The 20,139-nt window shown below is 52.2% G+C and overlaps 1 protein-coding gene across 1 annotated transcript in view; it reads right to left on the bottom strand.

The window, feature by feature from the left end:
• inpp5ka (inositol polyphosphate-5-phosphatase Ka) overlaps nucleotides 1-20,139 on the bottom strand; it is a 36,834-nt gene that overhangs the window by 1,064 nt on the left and 15,631 nt on the right. The window contains 12 exon segments of the mRNA XM_068008550.1: nucleotides 3,175-3,279; nucleotides 4,543-4,626; nucleotides 5,405-5,542; nucleotides 6,701-6,890; nucleotides 7,828-7,937; nucleotides 9,074-9,101; nucleotides 9,103-9,169; nucleotides 9,172-9,185; nucleotides 9,964-10,139; nucleotides 12,587-12,703; nucleotides 15,389-15,497; nucleotides 17,289-17,397. Coding sequence (XP_067864651.1) covers nucleotides 3,175-3,279; nucleotides 4,543-4,626; nucleotides 5,405-5,542; nucleotides 6,701-6,890; nucleotides 7,828-7,937; nucleotides 9,074-9,101; nucleotides 9,103-9,169; nucleotides 9,172-9,185; nucleotides 9,964-10,139; nucleotides 12,587-12,703; nucleotides 15,389-15,497; nucleotides 17,289-17,377 — 1,227 coding nt within the window. The 5' untranslated portion in view covers nucleotides 17,378-17,397.

The raw sequence follows: 20,139 nt of genomic DNA, 5'->3' as shown, positions 1-20,139 counted from the left end.
AGCACTCCCTCAGTACTGACCCTCCGACAGTGCAGCACTCCCTCAGTACTGACCCTCCGACAGTGCAGCACTCCCTCAGTACTGACCCTCCGACAGTGCAGCACTCCCTCAGTACTGACCCTCCGACAGTGCAGCACTCCCTCAGTACTGACCCTCCGACAGTGCAGCACTCCCTCAGTACTGCACTGCGACTGTCGGCCTGGATTTTGTGCTCAAGTCTCTGGATTGGGACTTGAACCCATGACCTTCTGACTCAGAGGCGAGGGTGCTCCAACTCAGTCAGAGATCAGTCAGGGAGTCACAATCTCCGTTCCAACAAGATCCAATCTCCTGAATCACTGCAGTTCCCCCGCCCCCCAAATCCACAGTCCCTCAGAGGGCAAAACGCCAGAAAGTGCAGCACGGGTTAGATACAGAGTAAAGCTCCCTCTACACTGTCCCATCAAACACTCCCAGGGCAGGTACAATTGTAAACAATTTTACAACACCAAGTTATAGTCCAGCAATTTTATTTTAAATTCACAAGCTTTCGGAGATTTTCTCCTTCCTCAGGTAAATGTTTCAAGATCTCCTTGAAGCCTACGCATTTATACATATTGAATAATACATGGTGTTTACAGACTGCCCCTGCAACTGCCCGTTGCCAAGGCAATCACCGTGTTCAGACAGAGAGGTGTCATCTGCAGAACCCCCGAATACACATTCAACAAAAAAACAAACAGGGAAAAAAAACAGAGAAAAAAAACAGAGAGAGAGGCAGAAACATCCGGAAGGCAGAGAGAGCCAGCAAATGACCCATTATATTAAAAACAGATAACATTTGTTCGCTGGTGGGGTAACGTGTAGCGTGACATGAACCCAAGATCCCGGTTGAGGCCGTCCTCATGGGTGCGGAACTTGGCTATCAATTTCTGCTCGACGATTTTGCGTTGTCGTGTGTCTCGAAGGCCGCCTTGGAGTACGCTTACCCGAAGGTCGGTGGATGAATGTCCATGACTGCTGAAGTGTTCCCCGACTGGGAGGGAACCCTCCTGTTTGGCGATTGTTGCGCGGTGTCCGTTCATCCGTTGTCGCAGCGTCTGCATGGTCTCGCCAATGTACCATGCTCTGGGGCATCCTTTCCTGCAACGTATGAGGTAGACAACGTTGGCCGAGTCACAGGAGTATGAACCATGCACCTGGTGGGTGGTGTCATCTCGTGTGATGGTGGTATCTGTGTCGATGATCTGGCATGTCTTGCAGAGGTTACCGTGGCAGGGTTGTGTGGCGTCGTGGACGCTGTTCTCTTGAAAGCTGGGTAGTTTGCTGCGAACGATGGTCTGTTTGAGGTTGGGTGGCTGTTTAAAGGCGAGTAGTGGAGGTGTGGGGATGGCCATAGCGAGGTGTTTGTCCTCATTGATGACATGTTGAAGGCTGCGGAGAACATGGCGTAGTTTCTCCGCTCCGGGGAAGTACTGGACGACAAAGGGTACTCTGTTGGTTGCGTCCCGTGTTAGTCTCCTGAGGAGGTCTATGCGATTTTTTGCTGTGGCCCGTCGGAACTGTCGATCGATGAGTCGAGCGTCATATCCCGTTCTTACTAGGGCGTCTTTCAGCGTCTGTAGGTGTCCATCGCGTTCCTCCTCGTCTGAGCAGACCCTGTGTATTCGCAGGGCCTGTCCATAGGGGATGGCCTCTTTGACGTGGTTAGGGTGGAAGCTGGAAAAGTGGAGCATCGTGAGGTTGTCCGTGGGCTTGCGGTAGAGTGAGGTGCTGAGGTGCCCGTCTTTGATGGAGATTCGTGTGTCCAAGAAAGAAACTGATTCTGAGGAGTAGTCCATGGTGAGCTTGATGGTGGGATGGAACTTGTTGATGTTATCGTGTAGTCTCTTTAGTGATTCCTTGCCGTGGGTCCATAGAAAGAAAATGTCGTCGATGTATCTGGTGTATAGTGTTGGTTGGAGGTCTTGTGCAGTGAAGAAGTCCTGCTCGAACTTGTGCATGAAAATGTTGGCGTATTGGGGTGCGAATTTGGTCCCCATGGCTGTTCCGTGTGTTTGGGTAAAGAACTGGTTATCGAAGGTGAAGACATTGTGATCCAGGATGAAGCGGATGAGTTGTAGGATGGCTTCCGGAGATTGGCTGTTGTTGGTGTTGAGTATTGATGCTGTCGCAGCGATGCCGTCATCGTGGGGGATACTGGTGTATAGTGCCGAGACGTCCATCGTGGTGAGAAGTGTTCCTGGTTCAACTGGTCCGTGGGTACTGAGTTTTTGTAGGAAGTCTGTAGTGTCGCGACAGAAGCTGGGGGTTCCCTGTACGATGGGTTTCAGGATGCCCTCGATGTATCCAGAGAGGTTCTCACACAGGGTTCCGTTGCCTGATACGATGGGACGTCCGGGTGTGTTGGCTTTGTGTATCTTTGGGAGGCAGTAGAAGTCTCCCACGCGGGGATTACGTGGGATGAGAATGCGTAGGATGCTTTGAAGGTCTGGATCGAAGGTCTTGATCAGTTTGTTGAGCTGGTGGGTGTGTTCTTTGGTCGGATCTGCGGGTAACCGTCTGTAGTGTTCCTGGTTGTCCAGTTGTCGGTACAGGGTTAGATACAGAGTAAAGCTCCCTCTACACTGTCCCATCAAACACTCCCAGGGCAGGTACAGCACGGGTTAGATACAGAGTAAAGCTCCCTCTACACTGTCCCATCAAACACTCCCAGGGCAGGTACAGCACGGGTTAGGTACAGAGTAAAGCTCCCTCTACACTGTCCCATCAAACACTCCCAGGGCAGGTACAGCACGGGTTAGGTACAGAGTAAAGCTCCCTCTACACTGTCCCATCAAACACTCCCAGGGCAGGTACAGCACGGGTTAGGTACAGAGTAAAGCTCCCTCTACACTGTCCCATCAAACACTCCCGGGGCAGGTACAGGGTTAGATACAGAGTAAAGCTCCCTCTACACTGTCCCATCAAACACTCCCGGGGCAGGTACAGGGTTAGATACAGAGTAAAGCTCCCTCTACACTGTCCCATCAAACACTCCCGGGGCAGGTACAGGGTTAGATACAGAGTAAAGCTCCCCCTACACTGTCCCATCAAACACTCCCAGGGCAGGTACAAGGAGCCTGTAGCTTTAAGAAATTCTCTGTCCAATCAGGAGGAAGGGCTGTGGCCCCGTGGGTAATAACGAGAGAATACCTGGAAAGGGCAGCTCACTCCTACGATAGTCTCCATGTTGCTGCTGTAGTAGCAGAGGGTGAATTCTCCACCGGTCATAGGGATTTGATCACCATTCAGGAACACCTGGAAGACAGAGACACGCAGGTGTGTCAGGGCAGGTAGAACAGAGAGTCGTGCAAAACCGAAAAAAAAACGAAGTCACTTCTCAGACGGTTTAATCTCCGTCACCAGACGTGCGTGTGAGGAACAGAACCGAAAAGCAGAGAAGTTATGTTAAACTTGTACAGAAGCTTGGTTAGACCACACTGGGAGTATTGTGCACAATTCTGATCTCCATATTATAAAAAGGATATCGAGGCACTGGAGAAGGTGCAATGAAGATTTACTAGGATGACACCAGAACTGAGAGATTATAAATATCAGGAAAGGCTGAACAGGCTGGGGCTCTTCTCTAGAAAAGAGAAGACTGAGGGGTGACCTGATAGAGGTCTTTAAGATTATGAAAGGGTTTGATAGGGTAGACTTGGAGAAGATGTTTCCACTTGTGGGGGAGACCAGAACTAGAGGTCATAAATACAAAATAGTCACTAATAAATCCAATAGGGAATTCAGGAGAAACTTCTTTACCCAGAGAGTGGTGAGAATGTGGAACTCGCTCCCACAAGGAGTAGTTGAGGTGAATAGTGTAGATACATTTAAGGGGAAGCTGGATAAACACACAAGGGAGAAAGGAATAGAAGGATATGCTGATAGGGTGAGATGGAGTAGGGAGGGAGGAGGCTCGTGTGGAGCATAAACACCGGCATAGACTTGTTGGGCCGAATGGCCTTTTTCTGTGCTATAAATTCTATGTATGAATAACCAGATGGTTTGGAAGGTGCCACAGACTGTGCCAATCTCAGCCAGGAGGCCGACTAGTTGACAATAACAGATCTTTGTGCCCCCAGGCCTGGGGTCCCTGCTCCTGATCGCTGTTCAACGACCCTGTGATTAGCCCCACAGGGGCACTGAGGAGAGGAGCCAGGCCCTGCAGACCCTCAGAGATAGACGCTGGATAATCTTGTCTGCAACTGGTGGCAGTAGTTGTTGCCAACCCTCCAGGATTGTCCTGGAGTCTCCAGGGATTGGAGACTATTCTTCTGGACAAGGCTGGGAGAAAAACCCGGGAGAAAAATCACTGCAGTATTAAAAAAAATTGTGTTTTCTTCATTTTCTTTGAACACTTTATTAATTATAAAAATATTGGCGATGGGAAAATGATCCCATCTTTGGCTGGACGGGACAGTTGGAGGCGGGAGGTCATGTGGTGAAAACTCCAGGAATACGTCCAGAGTTGGTGACCTTAGGTGGCCGACGAGGAGGAGAGGAGACGGACACACTGCTTACCTGGTAGATGTCCTCGTTGACCGTCAACTCATCGTCCTTGACCCAGAGGTACGTCACGTAGTCACTGTGACTTCGGAACCCGACCTGAAATGGCAGACACGGTCAGCGACATCTCTGCAACGCACCGGCCGGCCCTCACTCACTCACTCACTCACTCACTCACTCACTCACTCACTCACTCACTCACTCACTCAATCTTCCCCAGGACCTCAACACTGAGGAACTCCTCAGATCACCCAGCACCGCGATACAAAACCTAGGAGATGGCACTGAGGGATGTCATAGTAGGTACAGCACGGAAGGAGGCCATTCGGCCCATCGTACCTGTGCCGGCTCTTTGAAAGAGCTATCCAATTAGTCCCGTTCCCCTGCTCTTTCCTCATGGCCCTGCAAATATTTTTCCTTCAAGTATTTATCCAATTCCCATTTGAAAGTTATTATTGAATCTGCTTCCACCGCCCTTTCAGGCAGCGCGTTCCAGATCATCACAACTCACTGCGTAAAAAATGTTTCCTCATCTCGCCTCTGGCTCTTTTGCCGATTACCTCAAATCTGTGTCCTCTGGTTACCGACCCTCCTGCCACTGGAAACGGTTTCTCCTTATTTACTCTATCAAAACCCTTCATGATTTTGAACACCTCGATCAAATCTCCCCTTAACCTTCTCTGCTCTAAGGAGAACAATCCCAGCTTCTCCAGTCTCTCCACATTACTGAAGTCCCTCATCCCTGGTACCATTCTAGTAAATCTCCTCTGCACCCTCTCCAAGGCCTTAACATCCTTCCTAGTGTGTGATGCCCAGAATTGAACACAATACTCCAGCTGAGGCCTAAACATGGTGAGAATTTCTTTTAAAAAGTTACCTTGAACAGACCGATCCAGTCCCAGGTGCTGCTGGGATACTCCTCCAGCATGCAGTAAGAGATGACCGCGTCATGCCCAGGGACCCACTCCCCCTCCGGCTGCAGCTCGACCAGTGGCTGAGTGATGAGTTTCTCAAACTGGACACACAAAACAAAACAAAGCATCAGTGGCGGGCCTGGATATCAATCCCACAGTTATGCACCATCGGCTACAGAATGGGGCAGAAAAAGAACAGGAGACAATTGGATGTGTTCACGAACATAAGGAATTGATGGGCAGGAAAAGACCAGCTCGTCCATCAAACCTGCCCCTGTTTCTGGACAGAGAATTGACTGAGGGGTATGGGGAGAAGGTGGATGGGTGGGTGGGATATGGGGAGAGGGTGGGTGGGTGGGATATGGGGAGAAGGTGGGTGGGTGGGATATGGGGAGAAGGTGGGTGGGTGGGAGGGATATGGGGAGAAGGTGGGTGGGTGGGAGGGATATGGGGAGAAGGTGGGTGGGTGGGATATGGTGAGAAGGTGGGTGGGTGGGAGGGATATGGGGAGAAGGTGGGTGGGTGGGAGGGATATGGGGAGAAGGTGGGTGGGTGGGAGGGATATGGGGAGAAGGTGGGTGGGTGGGAGGGATATGGGGAGAAGGTGGGTGGGTGGGAGGGATATGGGGAGAAGGTGGGTGGGTGGGAGGGATATGGGGAGAAGGTGGGTGGGTGGGAGGGATATGGGGAGAAGGTGGGTGGGTGGGAGGGATATGGGGAGAAGGTGGGTGGGTGGGAGGGATATGGGGAGAAGGTGGGTGGGATATGGGGAGAAGGTGGGTGGGTGGGATATGGGGAGAAGGTGGGTGGGAGGGATATGGGGAGAAGGTGGGTGGGAGGGATATGGGGAGAAGGTGGGTGGGTGGGATATGGGGAGAAGGTGGGTGGGTGGGATATGGGGAGAAGGTGGGTGGGTGGGATATGGGGAGAAGGTGGGTGGGTGGGATATGGGGAGAAGGTGGGTGGGTGGGATATGGGGAGAAGGTGGGTGGGTGGGATATGGGGAGAAGGTGGGTGGGTGGGATATGGGGAGAAGGTGGGTGGGATATGGGGAGAAGGTGGGTGGGTGTGCATGACTGACCTGCTGTGTATTTCAGACAGTCTGAGGTTTCAGTCATGAATCCAATTGCTCTTTATAAAAAAAGGAGACTTTTTTTGAGCTAGTTGCTGGTTTGAGGCGGATGTGCCCCTGGGTAAACGGTCCCTGTAGCAGCATCGTTAATGTCCGTCGATTAATGCGTTCCCCCTTATCTCCTCACCTCTAGGCTAAAGGTGCCTGACACCGGCTTGTGATCGCTGATTCCGTACTCCATTTGGCTGTCGTAGGAGTTTAACGTCACTCCGATGGGCTTCTTCAAGTCCGATCCATGGGCCTCACTCTCTCCGTGGGAGCGTTCTTTAACTTTCCAAAGGATCCGGTCCGTCCAGGCCGGTTTCCGTTTCTTCCCACTGACAGGGAGAGGAAGGAGGAGCAACACGTGAGAGGAAGGGACTGGGATCCGAGAGGTGAATTTGCCCAGCGCAGCGAGTGGAGTCTGGTGAAACACGGAGCGCGGCGGCTGGGAGTGTGACAGTGTCAGGAAGAGGGGAACGTGTGAGTGGAGAAATGTCACAAGGAGAGGAATGGCCGCCCACCTGCTTGTGAGCTGTAAACAATGGCAGCAGATCCCAGGAGAGCCGAACACAACAAACAGAATAAACCAGACTTCGATTCCAACGATAACGGGATTCGAGGAGGTAGATTCGGAGAAACTATTTCCTCTGGTGGGGGGAGTCCGGAACAAGGGGGCAGAACCTTAAAATTAGAGCCAGGCCGTTCAGGGGGGATGTCAGGAAGCACTTCTTCACACAAAGGGGAGTGGGAATCTGGAACTCTCTCCCCCCAAAAAGCTGTAAATGCTGGGGATCAATTGAAAATTTCAAGACTGAGGTTAATAAATTTTTGTTGGGTGAGAGCATCGAGGGATATGGAGCAAAGGCGGGTAAATGGGGTTGAGGGACAGATCAGCCATGGTCTGATTGAATGGCAGAACAGGGTCAAGGGGCTAAATGGCCTCCTCCTGCTCCTATATAACAGGATCGAGGGGCTGAATGGCCAACTCCTGCTCCTATATAACAGGATCGAGGGGCTGAATGGCCAACTCCTGCTCCTATATAAACAGGATCGAGGGGCTGAATGGCCAACTCCTGCTACTATATAAACAGGATCGAGGGGCTGAATGGCCAACTCCTGCTCCTATATAAACAGATCGAGGGGCTGAATGGCCAACTCCTGCTCCTATATAAACAGGATCGAGGGGCTGAATGGCCAACTCCTGCGCGATGACGGAATATTCTGCTGACTCTCACTGCCAGAGATTGGGGGTCACAACGGGTCAGGGGTTACCTGGTGTCGTAGTCCATGGAGTCCAGGTTGAACTTGTACGTGGGTTTGAAGAGGAGCTGTCCCTCCAGGAATCCCTTCAGGACTGGCTCGGTCTTCTTAGCCTTGTTGAGCTGTGGGGGACAGGAGTGGGTGAGAGTGCTGGGGAATTCACTGTATATTACATGCACGCACACTTCATTACACAGCTCACTATCCCTTTCACCAACCCAGGTTTTAATCCCAGTACCAGACTCAGCGGATTGAAGTCTCCTCTTTACTGTCTATAAGGACCTTGTAAGAGGATATTTTGGGCAGTTTTAACCCAGTCCTCAGTTATCTTCAGGTACAGAGAGAAACTACACGAAAAATAGTGATTTGACAATCTCCAAGTCTAACTGATAATAGGAGGGGACACTGATCCACATTAATAAGTGTAGAGGGAGCTTTACTCTGTATCTAACCCTGTACCTGCCCTGGGAGTGTTTGATGGGACAGTGTAGAGGGAGCTTTACTCTGTATCTAACCCTGTACCTGCCCTGGGAGTGTTTGATGGGACAGTGTAGAGGGAGCTTTACTCTGTATCTAACCCTGTACCTGCCCTGGGAGTGTTTGATGGACAGTGTAGAGGGAGCTTTACTCTGTATCTAACCCTGTACCTGCCCTGGGAGTGTTTTGATGGGACAGTGTAGAGGGAGCTTTTACTCTGTATCTAACCCGTGCTGTACCTGTCCTGGGAGTGTTTGATGGGACAGTGTAGAGGGAGCTTTACTCTGTATCTAACCCTGTACCTGCCTGGGAGTGTTTGATGGGAGTGTTTGATGGAACAGTGTAGAGGGAGCTTTACTCTGTATCTAACCCGTGCTGTACCTGTCCTGGGAGTGTTTGATGGGACAGTGTAGAGGGAGCTTTACTCTGTATCTAACCCTGTACCTGCCCTGGGAGTGTTTGATGGGACAGTGTAGAGGGAGCTTTACTCTGTATCTAACCCTGTACCTGCCCTGGGAGTGTTTGATGGGACAGTGTAGAGGGAGCTTTACTCTGTATCTAACCCGTGCTGTACCTGCCCTGGGAGTGTTTGATGGAACAGTGTAGAGGGAGCTTTACTCTGTATCTAACCCTGTACCTGCCCTGGGAGTGTTTGATGGGACAGTGTAGAGGGAGCTTTACTCTGTATCTAACCTGTACCTTCCCCGGGAGTGAATGAGGGGCAGTGAGGAGGGGGCTGTGCTGCTCTTGTACTCTGGGACCCCGTGCCCTTTGTCCTGACCTGATCCTTGTCCCACAGCAGGTGGTAGCGGGTTCTTGCTGATTGACTCACGGAGGAAGTGCAGCCCGTGATCGGCAATACGGAAGTTGAGATCCCGAACCAGAACACCAGGCTGTGGGAGACAAGACTCGTTAATGAAACAAAACCAGGGAGGGGCGAGACCCCCGGGGCAAGAATCAGAGGAACAGGAATCACTGGATGAAAAAAGACCGAGGCCCATCGAGTTCACCTTCCACCATCGGGGTAATCGCTGATACAACAATAATGGCGTTGTTGGTAATCATAATCTTAAAGACCTCTATCAGGTCACTATGAAAGGGTTCGATCGGGTGGAGGTAGAGGAGATGTTTCCACTCGTGGGGGAGACCAGATCTGGGGGCCATCAATATAAGATAGTCACTAATAAATCCAATAGGGAATTCAGGAGAAACTTCTTTACCAGAGAGTGATGAGAATGTGGAACTCACTCCACAAGGAGTAGTTGAGGTGAATAGTGTGGATACATTTAAGGGGAAGCTGGATAAACACATGAGGGAGAAAGGAATAGAAGGATATGCTGATAGGGTGAGATGAAGTAGGGAGGGAGGAGGCTCGTGTGGAGCATAACCGCTAACATAGACATGTTGGGCCGAATGGCCTGTTTCTGTGCTGTAAATCCATGTAATAGCAAATCAATCTCTGTCAACTGGTCTAAAACATACCCAGACATGAGGGGAGGAAAAAAGGAGAGAGGGGAGGGGAGGGGGGGGGGGGGGAGGAGGAGGGAGCAAGGCGGGGGGGGAGGGAGGAGAAGGGGGGAAAAGGGTGAGTGGGGAAGGGTCAGGGGGGGAAAGGGAGGGGGAGGGCCCCGCTGATCGCGCACATTGCATGGGCTCTCGGCTGGCACTCACTCGTGATCGAGAATGGCCTGGGCCTTCTTGCCGGTGAACTGCAACACGTCCAGAATTCGCTCGAAGGTGTCCAGCCGCTGGTGGGAATTCTCCATGTGCGCCGGCAGGTGGCAGTTCAGGAAGCAGACCAGGTGTCCGTAGATGGACAGACGAATGGCCACACCCCCTTTGTTGCCCTGAGGGGGGAGAGAGAGGGTGAGAGAGTGGGACAAAGAGGGAGAGCGAGAGAGGGAGGGAGACAGAGATGGAGAGAGAGATTGGGGGGCGGGGGGAAAGAGAGATAGGGTGAGTGAGTGGGACAGAGAGGAAGAGTGAGGGGGCGGGGGGAAGAGAGAGAGAGGAGAGAGAGAACGAGAGAGGGAGGGAGACAGAGATGGAGAGAGAGATGGGGGGGTGGGGAGAGAGAGAGCACAAAATCAATCAGCAAAAGATCTCGGTGAATGCCAATCACACCCCATCCTCTGCCCTCGGCCGAGTAATTCGGAATATTTTCTAAATGGGGAGAGACGAGGACCTGTGGAGGAGCAAAGGGATTTGGGTGTCCATAAAACACTCTCAGCTACTGCACAGGTGTGAAGTGTAATCCAAAAGGCTAATGGACTGTTGGCCTTTATCTCGAGGGGGCTGGAATACAATGGGGAGGGAGTGATGCTCCAGTGGTACAGAGCCTTGGTCAGACCCCATCTGGAGACCGGGTTCAGTTCTGGGCACCGCACCTCAGGAAGGATATATTGGCCTTGGAGGGGTGCAGTGCAGATTCACCAGAATGATACTGGTTAAATTATGAGGACAGGTTGCAGAGACTGGGCTTGTATTCCCTCGAGTTTATTAGGTTGAGGGGTGATTGAATTGAGGTCTTTAAAATGTTAAAAGGATTTGATAGGGTAGATAGAGAGAAACTATTTCCTCTGGTGGGGGGAGTCCAGAACAAGGGGGCAGAACCTTAAAATTAGAGCCAGGCCGTTCAGGGGTGATGTCAGGAAGCACTTCTTCACACAAAGGGGAGTGGAAATCTGGAACTCTCTCCCCCAAAAAGCTGTGGATTCTGGGGGTCAATTGGAGCTTTCAAAACTGAGATCGACAGAGTTTTGTTGGGTATCGAGGATAGGGAGCAAAGGAGGGTGAAAGGAGTTGAGGTACAGATCAGCCATGATCGAACTGAATGGCGGAACAGGCTCGAGGGGCTGAATGGCCTCCTCCTGCTCCTATGCAAATTTGATCTTGAACTTAAAACAAGTCTATCAGGGTTGGAAATTCTAAATAAAGCAGCTTCGTGCTGTGCTGGACCTCGTGCCGAGACGGTAACTCGTTTAGCTCGTAGCACTCAACAAACGTCAGTTCTCAAGACTCCTGATCGACTTTAGTTGACCGAAGGCATTTTGCAAATCAAAGTTGAAGAAAAGTCAATTACAGAACAGCAAACCATCAAACTCTCTGGTCCCCGGCAATTTACACCACAAGTAATAGAGAGACATCGGGCACTGAGGTTTCCAATCGTAATTAAACAATAAACTGGAATCCCAGACTGTGTAAATTAGTGAATGTCCCAAAGAGGCTCCTGCACATCGATAAACAGCAGGACATGTAATACAAAAACCCCACATGCAATAGCGGAATTCACAAACTTTGTTCAAATTATTTAATACACCATACTAACAAAATACCGCAATGGACAGATTCCATCACTTACCAGTCACAGACTGATTACACAGGAGGTAAAGGTAATCTGCTCGTTATCACGTTGCTGTTTGTGGGATCTTGCTGTGCGCAAATTGGCTGTTGCGTTTCCTACATTACAACAGTGACTACACTTCAAAAATACTTCATTGGCTGTAAAGTGCTTTGGGACGTCCTGAGCTTGTGAAAGGTGCTATATAAATGCGAGTCTGTCCTCTCCCGGTCTCTCCAGACGCTGCCCGATCTGAACATTCCCAGGCACTTCCTGTTTTTATTTCCACTTTAACATTTTTTTCACCAATCTGTATCCAGTCTCCTCCGTCTCCAACTCCCTCCCCCTCCTCTCATCTCATCTCATCTCATCTCATCCCTTCCCCTCCTCCTCCTCCTCCTCCTCCTCCTCCTCCTCCTCCCCAACCCCTATTCCTCCTCCTCCTCCTCCTCCTCCTCCCCTCCCCTCCCCTCCCCTCCCCTCCACCCCCTCTCCTCCACCCCCTCTCCTCTCGTGCTGGGAGCTGGTGGTCATTTTCCCATGTGAGAGCCCAGAGAGGAAATGTTGGAAAGGTCTTTGACCTTGAAGGGGGTCACCAGCCGAATCCAAGCCCGTGCTCACCCCAATGGCCACTCGCCCTTTCCAGCCGCAGTCGCGGTGATGCCAACCCTGGCTGATTTCCCCCTCCTTCTCACCCCAGGGGGCCTGTACTGTCAGCCAAGGTCATATCACCTCAACCGGGCTCTGCCTGATCTATGCGCACGAGAGGCCTGGTGTGAGCGGAGACTCGGAGGGGACAATGAAAGGGTTAAACGCCCCTGGTTTGACTTTGGTCTGTAGCCAGAGATCGGCGGCGAGGTCTCTGACCGTACCGCGCCTTGTTAACCCCTCACGTGCCGCGTTTACCCGCACTCGGTGCCAGACTCAGAGCCTGGACTGGAGAGATGCCCTTACCCAGTATCCAAACAGCCCAGTCCGGGTGTAATTGGTCTGAAGGTCCCGGACGTAAGGCAGGTGTGAACACTTTACAAAGATCAACAGCAGAACACCCTGCATCCGGATTGAGGTTACCTGGGGGAGAAGAGGTCAGAGGTTAGATACCTTTCCGTTCCTCGCATCCCTCCCCCAGTTTGTTCCCCTCCGTTCCTTTTGCTTGGGGGACATGTCCCCAGACACCATCCAGTACCTTCCAACGCAAGGCTAGACGATGAGTGTCAGTGGATATTCCACCATGGGAAGGGGGGGCCACACAGCCAACCCCAATCCAAACCTGCCTCAATGACCACTTTCTAGAATCTTCTCCAGACAGCAATCAGAGTGAGAATCCTGGTTAATTCCACCCCCTCCCCCCACCACCCCCTTCCCTGGCACTGAGGCCAAGTGTAGCACCCCAAATTCCTCCTCAGTTGAAGGAAACTAACTCAGCACAGTTTAGATCAACTGGGGGGGTCTTCCCTGCTCTGTATGTTTCCGCTGCACAATTGAGAGCCATGTTCGGGGGTGAGGAAGGAAGCGGGCACCACAGACACCAGCTTCTGAGCGGTGATGATGGGGACGGACTGCCCCTTTAAATCCTCCCGCTCAACTTGGGAGCAAATTTCTGTAACACTCAAGAAGCCTCGTGATTTCACACAGCCTCATCTCCCTCAGAAAAGGCCTCAAAGAGCTTCACCCACAATGAATTACATCCATGCCCGCCGGTGACTGTTACGCAGGCAGATGAGGCAGCCATTTTGTGCACAGCAAGATTCCACACACTTCAACTGGACGCATGACCATTTAAACTGTGATTTGGTGGTGTTGGCTGAGGGTGGGACGTTGGTCCCAGGGCACCAGGGAGAACTCCCCTGCTGCTCTTCGAATCTTGCCGTGGGATCTTTAACATCCACCTCAACTGGGGTTGCCAACCCTCCAGGATTGTCCTGGAGTCTCCAGGAATTAAAGATTAATTTCCCGGACACTACTGCGAGCAAAACCCAAGAGTAAAATCATCAGGGCATTCAAAAAAAAGTGTCTTTTTTATTTTTTTTGAACATTTTTGTTTATTAATTATAAAAATATTGGAGATGTGGGAAAAAAGGCTGTTTCGGAGGTCATGTGATGAAACCTCCAGGACTATGTCCAGCCAAAGTGGCAACTCTAACTTGAACCAGCAGATAGGGCCTCAGTTTAATGCTTTATCCAAACGATGGCACCTCCGACAGTGCAGCGCTCCTCAGCACTGACCCTCCGACAGTGCAGCACCCCCTCAGCACTGACCCTCCGACAGTGCGGCGCTCCCTCAGCACTGACCCTCCGACAGTGCGGCGCTCCCTCAGCACTGACCCTCCGACAGTGCGGCGCCCCCTCAGTACTGACCCTCCGACAGTGCAGCACCCCCTCAGTACTGACCCTCCGACAGTGCAGCACCCCCTCAGCACTGACCCTCCGACAGTGCAGCACCCCCTCAGTACTGACCCTCCGACAGTGCGGCGCTCCCTCAGTACTGACCCTCCGACAGTGCGGCGCTCCCTCAGTACTGACCATCCCGACAGTGCGGCGCTCCCTCAGTACTGACCCTCCGACAGTGCGGCGCTCCCTCAGTACTGACCCTCCGACAGTGCAGCGCTCCCTCAGTATTGACCCTCCGACAGTGCAGCGCTCCCTCAGCACTGACCCTCCCACAGTGCGGCGCTCCCTCAGCACTGCGGTGGAATACCACCCTGGAGTGGTGCTCGAACAAAGTAGTTCCTCCCTCCCCTGGGCAATCTGGGTTTGATTATCAAAGCTTCAGAATTCTTCTAGACATTGTTTTCTGTCGACTCACACTGGTTATAACAGTGCGGTTAATAAATAGGGGGACATCGGAACAGAAGGAGGCCATTCAGCCCCTCGAGCCTGTTACACAGGAACAGGAGAAGAGGCCATTCAGCCCCTCGAGTCTGTTACACAGGAACAGGAAGAGGCCATTCAGCCCCTCGAGCCTGTTACACAGGAACAGGAAGAGGCCATTCAGCCCCTCGAGTCTGTTACACAGGAACAGAAGAGGCCATTCAGCCCCTCGAGTCTGTTACCCAGGAACAGGAAGAGGCCATTCAGCCCCTCGAGCCTGTTACACAGGAACAGGAAGAGGCCATTCAGCCCCTCGAGCCTGTTCCACCATTCAATTAGATCATGGCTGATCTGTACCTCAACTCCATTTACCCGCCTTTGTTCCGTATCCCTCGATACCCAACAAAAATCGATCGATCTCACTCTTGAAATTTCAATTGACCCCCAGCCTCAACAGCTTTTTTGGGGAGAGAGTTCCATATTTCCACTCCCCTTTGTGTGAAGAAGTGCTTCCTGACATCTCACCCTGAACGGCCTGGCTCTAATTTTAAGGTTCTGCCCCTTGTTCTGGACTCCCCCACCAGAGGAAATAGTTTCTCTCTATCTACCCTGTCAAATCTTTAATCATCTTAAACACCTCGATTAGATCACCCCTTAATCTTCTATACTCGAGGGAATACAAGCCTAGTTGATGTAACCTGTCCTATTATTCAATCCTTTAACCCCGGTATCATTCTGGTGAATCTGCACTGCACCCCCTGCAAGGCCAATATATCCTTCCTGAGGTGCGGTGTCCAGGACTGATGGGGTCTGATCAAGGCTCTGTACAACTGGAGCATCACTTCCTCCCCATTGTATTTCAGCCCCCTTAAGATTAAGGCCAACATTCCATTAACCTTTCTGATTACTGTTTGTACCTGTGCAAAGGATCAGTTTCAGATTTACCTTAACGTAGCCCAGGGGAGCTAGCGAGTTGGTGATAAAGATGGTCCATGGGTCGTAGAATGCCATGTCAACCAGGAACGAGGGCACCTTCGAGTTCAGTTCCTGTAAACTAATCGGATCACAATGATGAGGAGTCAGTGGGTCACATCAACCCAAGGTGCACCAATGATCCATGCCAACCCAGGGCATCCAATCAGCACCATGCCAACCCGGGGCATCCCAATCAGCACCATGCCAACCCGGGGCACCCCAATCAGCACATGCCAACCCAAGGCATCCCATTCAGCACCATGCCAACCCGAGGCATCCCAATCAGCACCATGCCAACCCGGGGCATCCCAATCAGCACCATGCCAACCGGGGCATCCCAATCAGCACCATGCCAACCCAAGGCATCCCAATCAGCACCATGCCAACCCAAGGCATCCCATTCAGCACCATGCCAACCCAAGCATCCCAATCAGCACCATGCCAACCAAGGCATCCCAATCAAGGCCCCCCCGCCAACTAGCATCCAGTCCTAGCTGGGGTCCATTGGGGTCTCGTGACTCGTTGGGTTAATGCACTGGATGTTCGGCACTGAGCCATTCACACCACGAAGGTCTCTAGTTCAAAGCCCGCCTGTGCCAAGTTAGCGGATTTCAGCTGGGGGATTCTGGGGGGGGGGGGGAGCGGGGCGGGTGACTAGGGAGGGTTAAAGAGGAAAAAGAAAATGAACCTGAGTCAGGCTGGAAGTGGATGTGAGCGTGCGGACAGGGACAGGGACAGGGACAGGGACAGGGACAGGGACAGGGACAGGGACAGAGGACAGGGACAGGGACAGGGACAGGGACAGGGACAGGGACAGGGACAGGGACAGGGACAGGGGACAGGGACAGGACAGCGCCTGAGGGGGAGGGGACCAGAGGCTGTCAGAGGAGTAGGGAGGGAGGGGCTCAGTGGAGAGACTTCCAGACTGTGGGGCAAGGAGGCTCTGGCACCGAATGAGGAGTGGGGGGTGGAGAGGGGGGAATGTGAAGGAGGCCAGGTTGAAAGGTTATGGGATGCGATGGCCACTCATGGTTGAACAGCCTGTCAACACTTGGGTAAGAAGCTGGCTTCCATTGATGGAACTACCCCAGCAGAACCCCAGTGTCGTAAGGAGAGAAGGGGAGACAAATGGAGGGGAACTAACCACAATGGCAGTATTCACTAGACCCTGACCACTCGCCCGGATACCCATCACCCAATCACGTGCACCGACCTCACTCACCCAATCACGTGCACCGACCTCACTCACCCAATCACGTGCACCGACCTCACTCACCAATCACGTGCACCGACCTCACTCACCCAATCACGTGCACCGACCTCACTCACCCAATCACGTGCACCCGACCTCACTCACCCAATCACGTGCACCGACCTCACTCACCCAATCACGTGCACCGACCTCACTCACCCAATCACGTGCACCGACCTCACTCACCCAATCACGTGCACCGACCTCACTCACCCAATCACGTGCACCGACCTCACTCACCCAATCACGTGCACCGACCTCACTCACCCAATCACGTGCACCGACCTCACTCACCCAATCACGTGCACCGACCTCACTCACCCAATCACGTGCACCGACCTCACTCACCCAATCACGTGCACCGACCTCACTCACCCAATCACGTGCACCGACCTCACTCACCCAATCACGTGCACCGACCTCACTCACCCAATCACGTGCACCGACCTCACTCACCCAATCACGTGCACCGACCTCACTCACCCAATCACGTGCACCGACCTCACTCACCCAATCACGTGCACCGACCTCACTCACCCAATCACGTGCACCGACCTCACTCACCCAATCACGTGCACCGACCTCACTCACCCAATCACGTGCACCGACCTCACTCACCCAATCACGTACATGTCCATCTCTTGTGTCTGAAATTCCAAATGGAGTAAAGTGGTGACATCATCGGGAGGAGAGGCGGGTTCCAACATTCCACGTCACAATATGGATCCTGTGGAGAGAGAGCGGGGTTAAAGACTGGGGGCGAGAGAGCGGGGTTAAAGACGGGGGCGAGAGAGCGGGGTTAAAGACGGGGGCGAGAGAGCGGGGTTAAAGACGGGGGCGAGAGAGCGGGGTTAAAGACGGGGGCGAGAGAGCGGGTTAAAGACGGGGGCGAGAGAGCGGGGTTAAAGACGGGGGCGAGAGAGCGGGGTTAAAGACGGGGGCGAGAGAGCGGGGTTAAAGACGGGGGCGAGAGAGCGGGGTTAAAGACGGGGGCGAGAGAGCGGGGTTAAAGACGGGGGCGAGAGAGCGGGGTTAAAGACGGGGGGCGAGAGAGCGGGGTTAAAGACGGGGGCGAGAGAGCGGGGTAAAGACGGGGGCGAGAGAGCGGGGTTAAAGACGGGGGCGACGAGAGCGGGGTTAAAGACGGGGGCGAGAGAGCGGGGTTAAAGACGGGGGCGAGAGAGCGGGGTTAAAGACGGGGCGAGAGAGCGGGGTTAAAGACGGGGGCGAGAGAGCGGGGTTAAAGACGGGGGCGAGAGAGCGGGGTTAAAGACGGGGGCGAGAGAGCGGGGTTAAAGACGGGGGGCGAGAGAGCGGGGTTAAAGACGGGGGGCGAGAGAGCGGGGTTAAAGACGGGGGCGAGAGAGCGGGGTTAAAGACGGGGGCGAGAGAGCGGGGTTAAAGACTGGGGCGAGAGAGTGGGGTTAAAGAACGGGGGCGAGAGAGTGGGTTAAAGACGGGGGCGAGAGAGAGTGGGGTTAAAGACGGGGGCGAGAGAGTGGGGTTAAAGACGGGGGCGAGAGAGTGGGGTTAAAGACGGGGGCGAGAGAGTGGGGTTAAAGACGGGGGCGAAGAGAGAGTGGGTTAAAGACCGGGGGCAGAGAGAGTGGGGTTAAAGACGGGGGCTGAGAGAGTGGGGTTAAAGACGGGGGCGAGAGAGTGGGGTTAAAGACGGGGACGAGAGAGTGGGGTTAAAGACGGGGACGAGAGAGTGGGGTTAAAGACGGGGGGCGAGAGAGTGGGGTTAAAGACGGGGGCGAGAGAGTGGGGTTAAAGACGGGGGCGAGAGAGTGGGGTTAAAGACGGGGGCGAGAGAGTGGGGTTAAAGACGGGGACGAGAGAATGGGGTTAAAGACGGGGGCGAGAGAATGGGGTTAAAGACGGGGACGAGAGAATGGGGTTAAAGACAGGGGCGAGAGAGTGGGATATGGAGAGTGAGAGCGTGAAAAAGAAAGGGTGAGAGAGTGTGCGAGAGTCACAGCGAGATAGAAATAGAAAGCAAGAGAGTGAAAGAGGCAGAGAGGACGTGAGAGAGGGGGGAAAGAGAGGGGGAAAAAAGCGGGGGGGAGGGAAAGGGGAGGGGGAGAGATGGAGAGAGAGGCTGCAGAGATAGTGGATGCATTGGTTTTTGATCTTCCAAATTCCTAGTTTCTAGAACGGTCCCAGCGGATTGGACGGTGGCAAATGTCACCCTGCTATTCAAGAAAGGATGGAGAGAGAAAACAGGGAACTACAGGCCAGTTAGCCTGACATCAGTCATCGGGAAAATGCTGGAATCCATTATTAAGGAAGTGGTAACAGGGCACTTAAAAAATCATAATATGATTAGGCAGAGTCAACATGGTTTTATGAAAGGGAAATCGTGTTTAACAAATTTATTAGAGTTTTTTGAGATGTAACCAACAGGGTAGATAAAGGTGAACCAGTGGATGTCGTATATTTGGATTTTCAAAAGGCATTCGATAAGGTGCCACATAATATGTTGTTATGCAAAATAAGGGCTCATGGGGTTGGGGGTAATATTTTAACATGGATAGAGGATTGGTTAACGGACAGAAAACAGAGAGTGATAAACGGGTCATTCTCAGGTTGTCAGGCTGTAACTACTGGGGTACCACAAGGATCAGTGCTTGGGCCTCAGCTATTTACAATCTATATTAATGACATGGATGAAGGGACCGAGTGTAATGTATCCAAGTTTGCTGACGATACAAAGCTAGGTGGGAAAGTAAGCTGTGAGGAGGACACAAAGAATCTGCAAAGGGATATAGACAGGTTAAGTGAGTGGGCAAGAAGGTGGCAGATGGAGTATAATGTGGGGAAATGTGAGGTTATTCACTTTGGTAGGAAGAATAGAAAAACAGAATATTTTTTTTAAATGGTGAGAAACTATTAAATGTTGGTGTTCAGAGAGATTTGGGTGTCCTCATACAAGAAACACAAAAAGTTATCATGCAGGTATAGCAAGCAATTAGGAAAGCAAATGGCATGTTGGCCTTTATTGCAAGGGGGTTGGAGTATAAGAGTAAGGAAGTCTTACTACAATTGTACAGGGCTTTGGTGAGACCACACCTGAGTACTGTGTACAGTTTTGGTCTCCTTATCTAAGGAAGGATATATTTGCCTTAGAGGCGGTGCAATGAAGGTTCACTAGATTGATTCCTGGGATGAGAGGGTTGTCCTATGAGGAGAGATTGAGTAGAATGGACCTATACTGTCTGGAGTTTAGAAGAATGAGAGGTGATCTCATTGAAACATGTAAGATTATGAGGGGGCTTGACAGGGTAGATGCTGAGAGATTGTTTCTCTGGCCGGAGAGTCTAGAACCAGGGGGCATAGTCTCAGGATAAGGGGTCGGACATTTAGGACTGAGATGAGGAGGAATTGCTTCACTCAGAGGGTTGTGAATCTTTGGAATTCTCTACCCCAGAGGGCTGTGGATGCTGAGTCATTGAGTATATTCAAGGCT

Source organism: Heptranchias perlo, chromosome 28 (assembly GCF_035084215.1).
Source record: "Heptranchias perlo isolate sHepPer1 chromosome 28, sHepPer1.hap1, whole genome shotgun sequence".
In the NCBI taxonomy this organism is placed as follows: Eukaryota; Metazoa; Chordata; class Chondrichthyes; order Hexanchiformes; family Hexanchidae; genus Heptranchias; species Heptranchias perlo.
This window is presented reverse-complemented; position numbering and strand designations above follow the sequence as displayed.